We start from the raw sequence: 17299 nt of genomic DNA on the forward strand, positions 1-17299 counted from the left end.
AAAGTGTTGTTCTGTTATATACTCTGATGATCAATCCTAAATACTTAACAACAACGTTTTTTCACACGGTACGTTTGATGTATTATCGAGCAATTTTATGCAAAGACGCTCAATATAATAAGTTAGCTAGTGCTAGCTAGCTACGTTAGTGTCTTACTGTTACGTAAACGAGATGCTTTTATTGCGATTAACCGGCAATTCAAAACGGTAATCTTCCGAATATCCATCCATCCATTATCTGTACCGCTTATCCTCAGTAGGGTCGCGGGGGTGCTGGAGCCCATCTCAGCTATCTTCAGGCAGTGGGCAGGGGACACCCTGAACTGGTTGCCAGCCAATCACAGGGCACACAGAGACGGACAATTCACTCGCTCATTCACACCTAGGGACAATTTGGACAGGCCAATTAACCTGACATGTATGTTTTGGGGAATGTGGGAGGAAACCGGAGTGCCCGGAGGAAACCCACGGGGAGAACATGCAAACTCCACACAGGAGGTTCGATCTCATGACCTCAGAACTGTGCCGCACAGGCGCTAACCACTGCGTCGCCGTGCTGCCCCTCTTCCGAATATTATGTTACGTGCTCTAACGAAACGAACTGTCAAATCGTCAACTGATAAAACCGAGTAGATTAAAACTGTATAAATGCCTCGACCTGAATAATTTCGCCAGCAACGAGTTTATATCTTTATAAACTCCGACATTTTGGTGCCGAAACCCGGGATAAATGTTTTCTCTTGAGCGGATTGTCGCGGATTGCAGACGAACAGTTCGGCCAGGGCGACCAAGCAAGATGGCGGCCAGACTACCATAAAACTACATTTCGTAGAGTAATTTTCAACTTAATAAATGTCTCGGCCTGAATATTTTTGCCAGCAATGGAGTTATATTAATTTATAGCTCGGACAACAAGTGCAATAGCCCGTGCTTTACTGTTCTCATACGTTCCCCCAGGATTTAAATCCCAAGTCTTTTAAGTCGAGTTTGCGCCAGGGAGTGTATTTTCCGGCACAACGAAGCACAGCATACCAGCTACTAAGAACTGGTAAGCATCCAGACTTTTATAAGCTTTTAGATCAGCACGGGTGTATGGGGATACTCCATTTAAAATATAGTGGTACAGATGGTGTGGACTGAAGTCAGGCAGACTGGACAATGTGCGAATAGGTCAGGAAGAAGATTCTATGGCTTGGTAGCGAGTATTGCTAATACTATCCTCGGTTTCTGTATGTGCTTTCCGAAAAAGTAAGCTAGCTCTTGCGACAGTTGCCCCATATTCGTTTGACGAGTCATCGCAAATGGTGTTGAATAGTATCGCTTATTGTTGTTGTTATGTACCGTTTACTGGCCTCGCCCACTGTTCACTAGGGTTTACTACCGTCCGTCATGGTGTGCAAAAGGTCAAGAGGAAAAAACTCGCTAAAATCGAACAAATAAAAATGTTGAATGACTCGTTTTGCCCCATTTCTTTCAATAAGTTGTAGGACTGGTGTTGCGAAACAAGTATACCCATTTACTGCCGATTGGATAAAAAGGTATGGGGAGGGAAGACGTTTTGAGTTTCGGGCAGAATTGCCAGGAACTGCTGGAATCTTAAGACACTAAATTAAGGATAAACTCGGATTCGAAGGTCTACGTTTGATTTACAAACACCTGTCCTAAAACTCTTTTTGTCGTCTACATTGTCAAGAGGTGGTGAAGAATTGTAACTTTTTGTCTCAAAATTCTGACTTTATAGTGAGAATTCTGACCAAAATCACATGAACATGGTAGTATGCGCCGGTATCCTGTTGGAGAATTTGCTCCCATCTGTTGAAAAGTTTGTTTTCTTGTAAGTTATTCAATTAGCGTTTATCAAGTGAGTCATTTAAAGGGACATTGTGTATTATTTAGCACCTCCTAGTGGTAAAAAAAACCCTGAATAATAAGCAAGGCGTCACGGTTGCCGTGGCGCCCAATTGGCCCCACCCGTGTGGCGCCAGCTGTGGCTCATTGACAGATTGGCTTTCTGTCTATTTAAGCTCAGCGCTCTCATTCTTTCTTTGTCAGTGCGTCAACGAACTTCTGCCCCACAAGACGTGGGTTTCGACTCGGTCCTGTTCCTGTTGGTATTTCCTGTCCGGTATTGTCCCCGTTTATTTTTTCCTTTTCAATTTCGGTTTCCAGTTTTGTTTATTATTCTCTCCAGTTTTCGTTCCTGTCTAGTTTGTCCTGTTTATTTTCGATATCCTGTTTCATTATCTATCCTGTCTGTCCCATCCTGTCCGTTATAGACCCCATCTGACGGATATCTGCTCGGGCAATTGGAATCAATCTCGTCGGTCTCTGGCTTCCTGTCTTTCCACGCCAGACTGCTGCCTAACGTGCATGACTCCCCATTTCCCATAATATAAAAGGCTTGTGTGAGAACGTCACGCGTTTGGGTCCTGATCCTGGTCATAATACAAGGAAATATACACTACAATAAACAAGATTATTTTTAGAATACTAGTCTGTCACGATAAGCCAATACTGTTGTTGGCCTTTAGGGCAGACCTGCTTTTGTTAACTAGTAGATTTATACCAAATAAAGGGCTCAAAGGAGTGCCTTAGAACGGGTTGGAATTCCTTATCTGAAGGCTTCTTTCCCTGTCCTCCTTGCAAGTCCAAAATCCATTGATGTCTTCACTCCTTATTTGGAGTGTCTACTAAACTATAAACTTAGCAGCTGTGCAAAAAACGAGAAGAATAATGGTGCGGCTAGGTCAGTTTGTATTTGTTCCTTGTTCTCTGTAGCACTCTTTTTTGGTTGCACTACACAACACGACATTGAGTGTTCGAATATCACACAGTGTCCCTTTAAAAGGTCATTCAAAAGAAGTAGTTAGACATCAACAATAGAAAATCAAACCCATTCGAACTCTAGAGCAGGGGTGTCAAACTCATTTGAACTCGGGGGCCACACGATAGAACAAACATTCTGTCGGGGGCCGGACTAGTAGATTAAAGAGAAAGAAAAAGAGAGATAAAGAAATAAGAGAAAGAGAGAGGGAAAAGGAGAGAGGGCGGGACAAAAAAGAAAAAGAGAGGGAGGGAGAGAGCGTGAGAAACAAAAGTCGTGAGAGAGGGGGAAAAGAAAGGGAGAGGGAGAAAGAAATCCAAAGAGAAATAGAAAGACAGAAGGAGAGAAAAGAGAAAAGAAAGCGCAAAGGGTAGGAAGAGAGAATGAGAAAAGAGAGAAAAGGAAAAAAGGAAGTTAAAGCAAAAGAGGTTAAAAGACACACAGAGAGAAAGAGGCAAAGAGGAATAAAGGAAGAGAAAAAGAGAGACACAGAGAGAGTGGGAGATTGGGGGAGAGAGAGAGAGATAAAATGAGATAGAATGAGAGAGAGAGAGAGAGAGAGAGAAATAAATACAAAGAGGCACCTGGCTTTGGCAACATCAAGCTTGTTTTTCTCTTGCGCTCCTCTGAGTGTTGTCTCGCGGTCCGGATTCAATCCCTTAGCGGGCCTGATCTGGCCCGCGGGCAGCCTGTTTGACACCTGTGCTCTAGAGCATTTTCTCTCATAATATGAAAGTTCCAACTGCGTAATTGGTCTTTGAACGCACCGTGAGTCCAGCACAGAAACTGGTTTCTATGCCTGAGAGAGGCGGAGATTTTCGTCAACAGTGTATTTTAATTCCAAGTGAGAATAATCTCCACGGAAATAACTTGCGAGAAAAGACATGGCTATTCTTTCAAAAGTAAGACATAATCGTCATAATAGCCTCAAAACGTTTCACATCCAAACGAATGCCGTTCAAACGCGGGAATTTTAAAGTGTCGGTCGCCATTTTGTAAAAAAAAATCTCATGAAAAGTCAGAATCCTGAGATGAAAGTCAAACTCCTCGCTAGCACCTTACCCTCATCTGCAAAGGATTTATATCGTTAAAAGTATTTCTTCGTCTGAGAAAAGAGACAAAGAATTGGGACACCGTGTAAACGTGAGTGTCAAAAACTGTCCTCCGTCACAATTACTCTAAAAGTGAGAAGAAAAATGTCAAACTGTCAAAAGTACCGTATTTTCCGCACTATAAGGCGCACCTAAAAGCCTTTATTTTTTTCAAAAGCTGACCATGCGCCTTATAATACAGTGCGCCTTATATATGGATCAATATTAAGTCGCAAAGTCTTGCAACTAAAGCGGCGTTTCATTTCCGAACCAATGTGTCAATCATCATTTGAATCAGTCACTATTGGCTAAAGTTATTCGGAGGTAAAGGGGGCGGATCATTTTTATCATTTATAGGCTCGTGTAGGCTAAAGGGGCGAAACAAAGCCTTCAATTGGCCGAAAAAGATGAATGTGAATCACACACGTTGGGTTGCACTACGGCATAGAGAAAACATTTTTTACTATTCTGTATTTGTAAATATTCGACTTTCCTGGATTTACTACACTCACGGTTGTAAAAAGACCATGGTTACGTATCATTATTGAACGTGATGGCTGCAAGAGAACTTAGGTTAACTATGCGGCTTTATATTTTCCCGGTATCTTGTTTCGGAACGATCTTGATGTTTCTGTGATGAAATGACAAGTTGGCTGTTTTGGATGTAAATCTCTCAGAATTCAGTCTAATGAAAATAACTTGTTTTTATATTCCTAAATACAAAAACAATCTTTCTCACACACACACACATAAAACAACGTTTCAATAATCAGTCTAATTATATCTCTTGTACATTTATCAATCTTATATTCTTTTATTGTGAAGTCGTGCTCATGTGTGTACTGTTTTCACTGACGTATAATAAACCACGCCCACCGTTTGGGCTCCCTCTTTCCTTTTTTCGACCAACATGAGAGCCTCGTGAGTACCGTGCAGCTGCTATCACGATGTAGTTTTTAACAATATATGTATTTTATCTGTGTAAATACAGCCACCAAAGAGTCTTAATAATGACTATCTTTGACATGAGTCTATTTTTAAACTAAATTCTTACTTTGCTGTCCACACAGTTACCAGCGAAATCTTGAATCCCAAGACTTGAACCTTCCGAATGATATTTGGAACGATGCATTTGAGTGATTGGTGACATGGTACAGACACTGTTTCCGTACATGTCCGAGACACGTATTTGCTTCTTTGCAAGCTTTGGGAATGTTAAGGGGGTAATACATTTGACTGAACCATCTGACTGTTTTGTCCACGTTCCCATTGTAGCGCCTTATAATCCGGTGCGCCTTATGTAGGGAAAATATAGGACCAAAAACTCTTTTTTGGGGGATGCGCCCTATAACCCGGTGCGCCTTATAGTGCGGAAAATACGGTACTCCACTCATTATATTTGTCACGTCTCGTGTTGTTTTTTTGTGAAGTTTTCAACATTTTTTTCTCTCGTTTTCACTCAGGATTAAGCACAGGAGACTAACTACACAGGGGTGGGTCAAGTGAGTACCATGCTACATCAGTTTTCCAGAAGGCTATTGCAGACAACTCTACAACATGTACAACCACATTTTATAAGTGTGTTACAAATAATTCAAAACATGTCACCGAGGAATTACAAGATGTGGAATATTTAGAGTCTTGAGGGACTATTTCTCAGCCGCCGTAAGGATTACACGTCACTCGACTTCTCAGTCCGGTCTTAAAGACAAAATCTGAAAAATTGCTATTCAAAAAGTAGCAAATTTGGTCAATGTCTCTTCTCAAATAGTTCTAGTGCTTTTAATGGCTTTAAGACAAGGGTCTTTTTTTTTAATCTCACCCAGTGGCAATCTACAGGATTTGAGTGTACAGTGGAACCTCGGTTTTCGAACGCCTCTCAGTTCGAACAAATCGGAGTCCGATCAAAAATTTCGAGAAATTTTTGCTTCGCTGTTCGGTCAAAAAAATCGGAGTTCGAACGCCGGTAATGCGTGAGTGCGTACGCTAGGGTGCCATGCTGAGCGGCGTACGGGTGTTTTAGCCCCTTATTATGCCTCCGAAGAAAGTCAGTGCAAGCGGCAAAGTTGCTACAGGTGAAAAAAGAAAAGTAGTGCGTACAACTACTCCACCTGCGCCTTCTGCTGACCACCACAAAGGTAAGAAATCCTATTCATAATTCTTTTCTTTATCCTTTTTTTTTATTTTTACACGTTCATGTCAGCGTAATCTTTCGTACGGAAGATTACGATAACGCGAACGTACGATTAGCCTGGGTTAGCTTTATGTTTACGTTAAACGTTCAAGCTAAACATTCAGGGTGTTGGAACGGAGCCCAACATTGAGGGTGTTGGAACCGAGCCCCCTTTCCAATGAACCGCTCACCACTTGTTGTGGAGACCCGGGTGCTAAATGACTTGTAAACGACCTAATTTTTTTATTTTTACACGTTCATGTTAGCTTAATCTTTCGTACGGAAGATTACGATAACGCGAACGTACGATTAGCCTGGGTTAGCTTTATGTTTACGTTAAACGTTCAAGCTAAACATTCAGGGTGTTGGATTGGATTAAAACGATTTACCTTATTTCTAATGGGAAAAATGATTTCGGCGATCGAACAAATCGGTTTTCGAACAGGGTTCCGGAACGGATTATGGTCGAGAACCGAGGTTCCACTGCACATCTTGATGACACCTGCACAAGTCTCCCCGTAAAGTCCAGTTGGTAAAAGGACAGCTTCGCGTTAGAAAAGAAGGAAACAATCGAGGTTTCCAGAGACTTTGTGAGGAATTCTCATTGTTTTGCTCTGTGTGCCCGTTTTTCAGGAGCCAGGCTCCGTTTCAAGTCTTCATCCCGGAAGCTCTTTTGATCATATCCCGTCGAACGGCGGATTTTTAAAATTCCCATTCCAGGGTTTCCTCCCGGTTGGCGGCTCTCTCCAACCTGTGGATGATATTGTTGAGGTTTGCCATTTTCTCGTTGCGTCTCTGAGTGCTTCTGTTGAGCTTGGGAGGCGTGGCGTCGGGGTCCAGAGCCGAAGGGGGGTTGGGCGGCGAGGGAGATATCGGAGCGGAGGAAGAGGGCACGGGGGAGACTGACATCATGAGCCCGGGTGAGGAAGCCGCCGACGGGGAGTTGAGGGAAACCTCCAAACTGCTCCGGCATGCTTCCGACGAAGCTTTGAAGCTGACCGGGTCGACGGGAGACTTACCGGAGTCCTCCCCCTCGGGCCCGACACAATTCAGAGAGGCGGGGTTCGGGGCTTCTTCCTGAAAGCCGGCCGAGGCGCAGGGCTCCTCCGGTTCGCTTTTAAACGGCGCGGGAAAACACGGAGTTAGAGTTTGTCTCGCCGTGCACTCTTCCCCCGCCTCTTCCTGTTTGACGAAAGGGGCGTCGTTGAGAAGAAGGCCGGAACGGTTGTGTCCTGAGGGCTGCTGAGGTTTTCTCTCCTCGACGTCGGAGTGGGGACTTCTAGCCAGCGAAGGCGAATAGCTGTGGTGCTCGCTGTCCAATTCGTTGTCTTGCGCACCCTCCATCAGCACTTCGCGTCTCATCCTGGACCTGCGCAAAAGAAAATGAGACGCTTGACTCTTGAGCAATGTTCCCTGTCATTTTCCTTACGGGTCTGAGCGTTCACACAAAGTCGGTGAGTAACGCTTGAAACAACAGTGAGCAACGGCAATCCCAAGTGTGGCAACTAAGTCATTATCAAACATGTCCAAAACTTGACATCACGTTACATTTTGTCGAGTTTCCGGCAATGCAAAATGATTTTTCTTTTTGAATGAATTGACTCATGTACTATTGGTTATATGGCCTACAAACGTCGTTTGTTCTTACAATTCTTTCACAAGATATCCATTACTTTTTATTCCCTGATATATTTTGTCGCTTAATAATAACATTTTTGGGGGCTTATTTAGTCGGTTGCACGATACACAACTGTAGTTAATCACATTTTTCAGTGGAAGTACAATGTTGGCAACAAGATTCACTCGATATAATTGGAAATTATTTGAATGCAACACAAACATTTTCTTCTTTTTTCCGTGTTTTTTTTCTACTTTTTTTTAAATTCCTTGAAAAAAAGTCTCATTGTGATTATTTTTTCCAAGCTGTTACTTTTTTATTTTTGTTCTCTATCTGCTTTTTTCCTACGTTTCTTTCTTTTCTTTTTTTCTGGCTCTTTTCTAAATTTTTCCTTCTTTTTTTCTCTTCCTTTTGTTTCTTTTTTTTCTCAGCTTTTCACTACTTTTCGTTTTGGGATTTTTTTCTTTTTTGTTCTATTCCCCCCTTCCATTAAGTCATTTTGTGCATAATTTTACTTAATATTTGGTCATGTTGGGATGAAAGAAGCAAAAACAACCTGAAGAGCCGTTTAGGACCCGAAAGAGCCGGTTCCTTTTAGTGAGCCGAGCCAAAGAAGCCGGTTTTCTACTAACTTTACTCAACTTCGTTCTACTTCGACTCGACTTCAAAATACTGCATTTAGGACACAACGTCAGGGAAACCCGTGTATTTTTACCTTCATGCACTGTAACTTTGACTTAAGTCGCTTCTTAATAAGTAATATGAGCCTTAATTTTTATGCACTGGTTAGATTTTCTTGTGCGCCGAGAATGTGCGAGTATTGTGCAATTGTGCATGCACGCAGCTTAGAGGGAACACTGCTCTTGAGTCCCACCTGAATTGAAATGACTTTTACAGGGTTTTTACACCTTTTTCATGGCCAAATTCAAGGCACTTTTCAAGCACTTTTATTTCTCCTTCCTTCAAAGGAAGAAAGCCAGCACCGATCAAACAAAGGTTTTGTTTTTTTGATGGCTAAAATAAAGTCGTTATTTTGCTGCAAGCACATATTCATCATATCATAGGCGCCGCTGCGAGCGGCAGCCGTTCCAGCAGCTCCGTGTTATTTCGCTCTTTTGCAGGGTTGGGTAGGGTTACTTTAACTGGATTACTTTCAATGACTTTTGGATTACTCCAATACCAAATATACTAATAAAAGACCAAAGAAACTAAATATGAATAAAATGACTCAATTTTGTGCAGGCTTGGGGAGTAACGGAATACATGGAACGGCAAAAATGATGTTTGGATTTATTTTCATTTTGTTTCTGTCGCATTTGATATTCGTTTTGCCGGAGATCAAAGCCAGGAGAGAAAGCTTACCACGTGTTGTGAGTCATCATTTGATTCATATTTGTTTCTTTTGTCTTTTATTAGCATATTTGGTATTGGAGTAATCCAAAAGTCATTGAAAGTAATCAAGTTAAAGTAACCCTACCCAACTCTTTTGTGATTTATTGTTAAGTGTCTGCTTCTATCTTCGGTGTTTTTCGTCCCGTTTGACAACTACACTTTGGATTACTTTCTGTCCCATCGTTATGGGTTTTAACACAGAAAAATGTGTTTATTCGAGGAATCAACTCCTTGCCCTGAAGAATTCTCGTGCCGGCGTGATGAGGGGGCCCTATCGTGGATGCAGAGCCGGAGCTAAGGCTAAGCGGCTAACGGCGTTATAAGTCTTAGGTAAGTCAAGTCAAGTTATTATACAAAATCATACATGGACTTTCCCCCTCATATCTTTCAGAACTGATTTCCCCCTATGTTCCGGCCCGAAGCCTTCGTTCTGAGAGCGCCGGTCTTCTGGTGATCCCAAGAGCCAAGAAGTGCTCCGCTGGTTCGAGAGCGTTCTCCATCCGGGCACCAGTGTTGTGGAATGCTCTTCCCCCTGAGATCCGGTCTGCAACCTCGGTAGAAATGTTTAAATCTAAGCTTAAAACTCACTTCTACTCTATAGCATATGAATAACCTAAACTTCTCATGTGCAATACTTTGTGAAGCCCTTTGAGACTCTTTGTGATTAAGGGCTATACAAATAAAAATGACTTGACTTGCTGTGTTTTACGGAAACGTGGCTCACGTCTAGCATCCCGGACGCTAACGTGGAGCTACCCGTAGCTATCCAGCTTCAGTGCTGTTAGGGACAGAGACACAAAAGCTTGCGGGAAGCGGAGAGGAGGTGGACTCGCTATCTACGTGAACACGAGGTGGTGTAACCCTGGGCACAAAGATTTCCTTCTGCTGCAGGGAAGTCGAACTTTTGGACTAGCGTGTGACGTCATCCACTTCGCTGCTGCTAAACTACAACACAGCACACCGAGGCCATCCTGTTCATCTGTTAATAAACAACAAAAGGATACTGCTAGAAGTGTGAATTTCCCTAAGGGGATGAATAAAGTATCTATCTATCTTTTCTGTTCCTATCTATGATCTACAATTGTTTAGTGCCAATGGGCTTCTATAAACTGACGTGAATTCTGCAATTCTGATTCAACAATCCACACGCAGCCTCAATACGTCATGTTTACAAAAACGTAAAAGGCTCTATAGGTGTTAGGTAATACAATACGGAGTACAATACGGATGATAAAAAAAAGAATGTGCTGTTTGTACAAAAACAGAAAATGGGACAAATTTTGACTCATTTTTATGATATTGACTGCTCAGAAGCAGAGTGCACTATATCTTTTAATTGACTGCTGATCCTTTACATTTTGTTTTACTTAGTTTAATTCATATTTCTTGCGCATTTCTGGGAGATCTGTGTCTAAATTGGTTAAAATAGAATTGTAAATAGTTTTTTGGGGGCTATTTTATTATTCATTTAGAACATTGAATAGATTGATTTATTTATATTTTATTGTTTCTCATTTTCATGGATTTTGTGTTGTTGTGTCATGTCCAGCATGGTCGCTGTGGCGACCGGCTGGCCCCGCCCCCTGGGCACCGACTGTAGCAGATCGTCTAATTTGCGTGTGTGCTTCTTAAAGGCGGGTTTTGGGGATTGCCGGTTGCTGGTTCATTGCGTTTTCTGTTCTGCATTAATCTGTTCTGTTTGACTTGAGGAAACCTGTGTTTGCCCGTTCTGAGTAAAAGCCTGTTTTGTGAGTATTCCTAGTCTGATTTCCTGTTTGCCTGTAAGCTTGTTTTTGTTTTGTTTTGTCCCTGAGTGTTGGACAACTTTTATTTTGCTAAATAAAAGTAACTGGTCGTTACGCGACTGAGTTCATCCTTCCTGCCTCCTGCCTCCGATCCGGTCCGGTCTCCGTGACATGTTGTTCGACCTTAAATCTGTTCAGTTTGTAAAAAGCTAAAATTGCTTTGTATTTTACAATTTTTTTGTTTGATGTATTTTAATTCATATTTCATGTGTTTTGCAGGGATCCCTGCAGAACACATGAAATAACTAATTACTAAATAATTTGGTGGATACATTTTATTATTATTGATAATATATCAATACAAATAAGAAAAATCTTAGGAGCCGAAAGAGACAGTTTTCTAAATAGAGCTGTTTTCTTGGGTGCGACCAGTAGGAGGCGGTGACGCTTCACATGATAACGCCATAACGACAAGCCACCAGAGCAGGCATGTCAGCATCATTTTCATGCACTTTTTAATATGAATTCTTCATTTATTGCGTGGTCTATAGGGTCAGACTGCCAAGAAACCGGGTAATGGCAACAATTAGAAGCATTTTTCAGCACTGACACGATCAAACAAGAAGTAAAAGCTTTGGCGGAAATAAAGAGCAAAGGCAGAATGTGTTGATAAAAATTGTTCAAACCTCATATTGTTAGAATATGATATAATGAAATTGTGAATGTGTTTAATTACTCTTAAAAGTGTCAATAAAATTGTTCAAACCAAAAAAAGAATATGATATAATGAAATTGTGAATGTATTGAATTGCTGTTAAAAGTGTCGATAAAAACTCCTATTGTTGGGATATGATATAATGAAATTGTGTGTTTAATTGCTGTTAAAAATGTCGGAAAACATTGTTAAAACATCATATTGTCAGATATAACAAAATTGTGAATATGCTTAGTTGCTGTTAAAATTGTCAAGAAAAATTGTTCAAACCTCACATTGTTTATTTGCTGTTAATAGTGTCAATAAAATTGTTCAAACCAAAAAAAATTTCACCAAAAATTCTAGCTTTTTTCTGACCTTGAAAATTGAAAATTACAATTTAATGATTTCAAGCACCCATACAAACCCCTTGTTTTTCAGAATTGTACAGGACGTTTTTGAATGCTACAATGGTTATTCTTGACCCAAGTGCCCAAAAGTCCCGATTGTTACGACATATGCATTTATGCGGAAGGGATCATCGGAAAGATTTGCATCAAGACTGGCCTGTAATTGTGGAACCAATTGATGACGGTGTTGGTTTTGAGATGCAGCTGAGCCGCCAGCATCTCGATGGTATTCTGAGAGGGGTACGGTTCCAGGAGGTAGACTTTCCTCAGGGCTTCTTTCTCCTCGGCTCCCAGCACAACTCGGGGCTTCTTCACCTGAGCGTAGGAACACAAGTCCAGGGAGGCTAAAGCCGGACTCACGCACTCGGAGCGAACGCTCGGCGAGTCGCTGTCCGAGCCGGTGCTCAGAAGCCCGTAACGCCTCTTCAGGTAGGCTGCGATGTAAGGAAAGAGATTTGGAGTTTAAAAATAGATAAGAGCATTCTTAATGGAAACTAGGGCGATTTGGGGGAAAACAGCAATCAGACCAGTATTGCAATTTGAGAATAGAATATACCTTTATTGCCATTGTTACAAAATGGGTTAACATATTGTGACAACGAAATTGGGCATGACACTCCAGTTTCACACATTCACAGTGAGGTAAAAAAAAAACAAGAAAATAAAGGAACAGAGAAGATAAGGTTATACCGTAAATTCCGGACTATAAGCCGCTACTTTTTTCCTAAACTGTGTTAATTCCGATTGGCCAAATACTCCAACACTCAAATAACAAAGGGGCACTACAAATCCCTGGAAAAAAACATTGTGTCTTGCGATAACACGATCGCAAAACGTCACATTGCAATACCGATAAGATTTTAGTGAATGGTGCATCACTAATGCCAAGAAAACTGACCTTTCTTCTCCATCTTCTTCATAGCCCTCAACTTCTCCACGTTGTGAGGATCGTTGAGCCACAACTGCATGCGCACAAAAGGCTCCCTGCCTTTCAGGCTAAGTTTATGCCAGGGTTTGGGCCGGGACAGCAGGTCAGACACCGAACCTTGAGTCAGACCCAGAATTGTTTCCCCGAAAAGGCGTTGGCCTGCAGAGAAATATGCACACTTGATTATTGGAATACTTACCACCAGTGTTCCCATTCTCAGCGCACAAGAAAATCTAGCCAGCGCACAAAAATGAGGCTCAAAATTACTAATTAAGAAGTGACTTAAGTCAAAGTTACAGTGCATGAAGGTCAAAATACACGGGTTCCCCTGACGTTGTGTCCTAAATGCGGTATTTTGAGGTCGAGTCGAAGTGGAACGAAGTTGAGTAAAGTTAGTAGAGAACCGGCTTCTTCGGCTCGGCTCACTAAAAGGAACCGGCTCTTTTGGGTCCTAAACGGCTCTTCGGGTTGTTTTTGCTTCTTTCATCCCAACTTGACCAAATATTATGTACAATTATGCACAAAATGACTTAAAAGAAGGGGGGAATAGAACAAAAAAGAAAAATAATACCAAAATGAAAAAGTAGTGAAAAGCTGAGGAAAAAAGAAACAAAAGGAAGAGAAAAAAAGAAGGAAACATTTAGAAAAAAGCCAGAATAAAAGAAAATAAAGAAATGTAGGAAAAAAGTAAATAAAGAACAAAAAGAAAAAAGTAACAGCTCGGAAAAAATAATCACAGTGAGGTTTTTTTTAAAGGAATTTAAAAACAAGTAGAAAAAAACACGGAAAAAAGAAGAAAAAGTTTGTGTTGCATTCAAATAATTTCCAATTATATCAAGTGAATCATTGTACTTCCACTAAAAATGTGATTAAGTACAGTTCTGTATCTTGCAACCGATGAAATAAGCCCCCAAAAATGTTAATATTATGCGACAAAATATATCAGGAAATAAAAAGAAATGGATATCTTGTGAAAGAATTGTAAGAACAAACGACGGTTGTCAATCCATTCAAAAGAGAAAAATCATTTTGCATTGCCGGAAACTCAGCAAACTGTAACTTGATGTCAAGTTTTGGACATGTTTGATAATGACTTAGTTGCCACACTTGGGATTGCCGTTGCTTACTGTTGTTTCAAGCGTTGCTCACCGACTTAGTGTGAACGCTCAGACCCGTAAGGAAAATTACAGGGAACATTGCTTACCACAAACATTTAACTCTGGAGGGTTAAAACCAAACGGACAGAGGGGCTAGGATTTTATGCATTTGACTATAAAGGATTTTATACGATTGAATACATTTAGAACACAACATCAAGGGAACCCGTATATTTTTACCTTCATGCACACATGACTTAATTCGCTTCTTAATTAGCAATTTCAAGCCCTGAATTTTGTGAGCTGGATAGATTTTCTTGTGCGCAGAAAAGCTCTGGGTAGTGCGCAATTGTGCACACACGCAGCTTAGAGGGAACATTGCTTGTGGGTCAGATTTGGCCAGCGGGACTTGACTTTGTCACATTTGATTTAAATGATAGGCTCACCTAGATTATTGTCTGTCAAAACCTCTTTGACTTTTTTGGTGATGGCGTAGGTGTCCAGCTCTGATGAGATGGCCACCAGCTCCTGGATACCGAGCGGGTTAGTGGGGTGGTGCAGGGCCATGAGGCCGGAGGTGGACTTCCCTCCCTCAGGCTGGACCAGACTCTCAGGCTGCTGGTTCTCCTTGCTGCTCTCCAGGGAGAGGCTACCCGGTTCAGCCAGTGGACTGGGTTGGCCATCTGCTGGGCTCAAGGGTGGGGACGGAGAAGGTTGGGTGGGGACTGGACTTTTATCTGAGGGGGACAGACCGCAGAATGTTATGGAGGAGTCAGAAATGAAGATAGAAAGTATAGGAACGAGCCATTGCCAAGGCCAGCCTAAAGCAAAATGAGATTTGAATGCCCCCTATAACTTGATCATTTGCATACCTACTAGAACTCATTCCATGCTTAATCCAGGGGTAGGCAACTACTGTAAATTCCGGACTATAAGCCGCTACCTTTTTCCCAAACCTTCAACCCTGCGGCTTATTCAGTGATGCGGCCAATTTATGTGAGTGTGTTGCTAGCTTCTTCAGTGTCGGTAATGAGTCAAAACATAATACAGAAAGTGGTAAAAACGGCAATAATTCCGGCACGAAAAAACGTCGGAGAAATTCTTCAGAAGACCGCGAAGGCAAGGAAAACACGCGTTTTGAAGCGAACGATTCAACGAAAGATAAACAAAAGAATACTCCAAGCGAGAAAAGGACTTTTGTGCCAAAGTAGACTCAATTATATTTGTGGTGACACTACGAGGACGATGATAATGGAGGCTACATGTTCTGTGATGCGTGCACCCAGCGTGACAAAAAAACTGGATTGCATTAATCATTTCGCAATACGATCTTTCAAAAAAAGCACATTGGATCGGCACAACGGCAATGAAAACCACAAATCAGCTACGGAAATTCCGTTGCTGCAATTGGACCTTGAGGAGGCATTATAACTGTGGCGGGACAGCAAACCACGAAGAATATATGAACTGAAAAATCTGAAGTGATTAAAACTGCATGAATATATGTACTAATATTTCAGCAATATTATTTTGTATAATGTACAATATTTTTGTGAACTGAAAAATCTGAATTGATATCTGCTTTGCATTAACAATTAAGTGTGATGATTAAAACTGAATGAATGTATGGATTTATATATTTATTTATATATTTGTTGCCGATTTACAATTTCAACCTCGATAACACAAAATTTTGGGGACCCATAGATCTCTGTTGGGACCCATGGATTTTTGAGCATGCGAGTCCCCGGGACCCATCACTTTTCACAGGTAAAATGAACACTGCAGACTGACCTGGCCCTTGTTGCGGGGGCTGGTTGAGGGTCTGACCAAGTTGATCCAGTAACCAGAGTTGCATGCGGATGAAGGGTTCCCTTCCTTTCTGAGTCAGTTTGCTCCAAGGTTTGGGACGCGACAACATGTCACTCACGCTGCCCTGAGAAAGCCCAAGCACCTGTGCAGCATAAAACCATTTAATAATATTAATAAATATTATTTTTGAGATAAAATAACACTCAACAGACTAGTTATTAACAAAACACAATACACTTCCCTAAATGAAGTTCTAAAAACCGCCACAAGAGGGAAGCATAAAACCGTCAATCTTGGAAAAGTAATTTCCAATTAGAACATGAAACTTGACAGCAGAACACAGTATTAGAAAGACTGTTTTTTTAAGGAAAGTTGAAAGTCTAAAGATAACGGCCAAAATTAAATCTAAAAGTTGAGACAAGGTTTTGTAAAGACACCATTTTCTTTTAATTAGCACCTCATTTAATTTTCTACTTTCTAATCCACAAGTGAATATCACTTTTGATTGGTGTTGAGGCTGAGAGGGAACGAATGATTTGCAAAATGCATGGGGCAGTTTATTGTTATCTTAAATCTAATTAGAAAACCGTGAAAATCATTGAGTTTTCTTGACTCGCGTTACAAATTTTCAAAAAAAATAAATTATAACTGTCTTTGAAACGGAAGCTTTCGGTATAGACAAACTACAAACCAAATACATACCGTATTTTCCGCACTATAAGGCACACCGGGTTATAGGGCGCACCCCGAAAAAATAGTTTTTGGTCCTATTTTTGACATACATAAGACGCACCGGATTATAAGGCGCTACAATGGGAACGTGGACAAAACAGTCAGATAGTTCAGTCAAACTTCTTACCCCCTCAACATTCCCAAAGCTTGCAAAGAAGCAAATATGTGTCGTAGACACGTGCGGATGCGGTGTCCGTACGATGTCACTCAAATGCATCGTTCCAAATATCATTCGGAAGGTTAAAGTCTTGGGATTCAAGAAATGCCAACCATTCCTTAGTTTCTATTTTCTTTTTCGCTCGCAACTTTACTGTGCATAGGACAATAAACACTTGGAATTGAGTTGAATTTAAAAATAGACACTCCATTCCATCCATTATCTGCACCGCTTATCACAGAAACATCGAGTTCAGTCTGAAACAAGATACAGGGAAAATATATAGCCGGAGTAGCTCACCGAAGTCGTTGTGTTCAATAATAATGTGCAACCATGGTCCTCTTATCTCCGTGAGTGTAGTAAATCCAGGAGAATAGTAAAAAATGCTTTCTCTATGCCGTCAACCCAATGTGCTATTCACATTCATCGTTTTCGGCCAATTGCAGGCTTTGTTTTGCCGCTTTAGCCTATGCCAGCCTGTAAATGATAAAAAGGATCCGCCCCCTTAACCTCCGAATAACTTTAGCCAATAGTGATGGATTCAAATGATGATTGACACATTGGTTAGCCAATGAAACGCCGGTATATAAATCCCAGCATACACCGCGGACTACTTGGCGTTCGGG

General features: G+C 41.3%; 1 protein-coding gene across 2 annotated transcripts in view; it reads right to left on the reverse strand.

Moving 5' to 3' along the window:
* Positions 1-6309: 6309 nt before the first annotated feature.
* Positions 6310-17299, reverse strand: part of cux2b (cut-like homeobox 2b) — a 268878-nt gene continuing 257888 nt past the window's right edge. For both annotated transcript variants that reach the window (XM_088336926.1, XM_088336927.1), the window contains exons 18-22: positions 15767-15926; positions 14419-14709; positions 12846-13034; positions 12105-12381; positions 6310-7457 (exon numbers count right to left, since the gene is read on the reverse strand). In XM_088336926.1, the coding sequence (XP_088193052.1) occupies positions 6791-7457; positions 12105-12381; positions 12846-13034; positions 14419-14709; positions 15767-15926 (1584 nt within the window). In that variant the 3' untranslated portion in view covers positions 6310-6790. The remainder of the gene's footprint in view (positions 7458-12104; positions 12382-12845; positions 13035-14418; positions 14710-15766; positions 15927-17299) is intronic.

The sequence above is a fragment of the Urocampus carinirostris genome, chromosome 5 (genome assembly GCF_059441175.1).
Source record: "Urocampus carinirostris isolate Australia breed hairy pipefish chromosome 5, RoL_Ucar_1.0, whole genome shotgun sequence".
NCBI lineage: Eukaryota > Metazoa > Chordata > Actinopteri > Syngnathiformes > Syngnathidae > Urocampus > Urocampus carinirostris.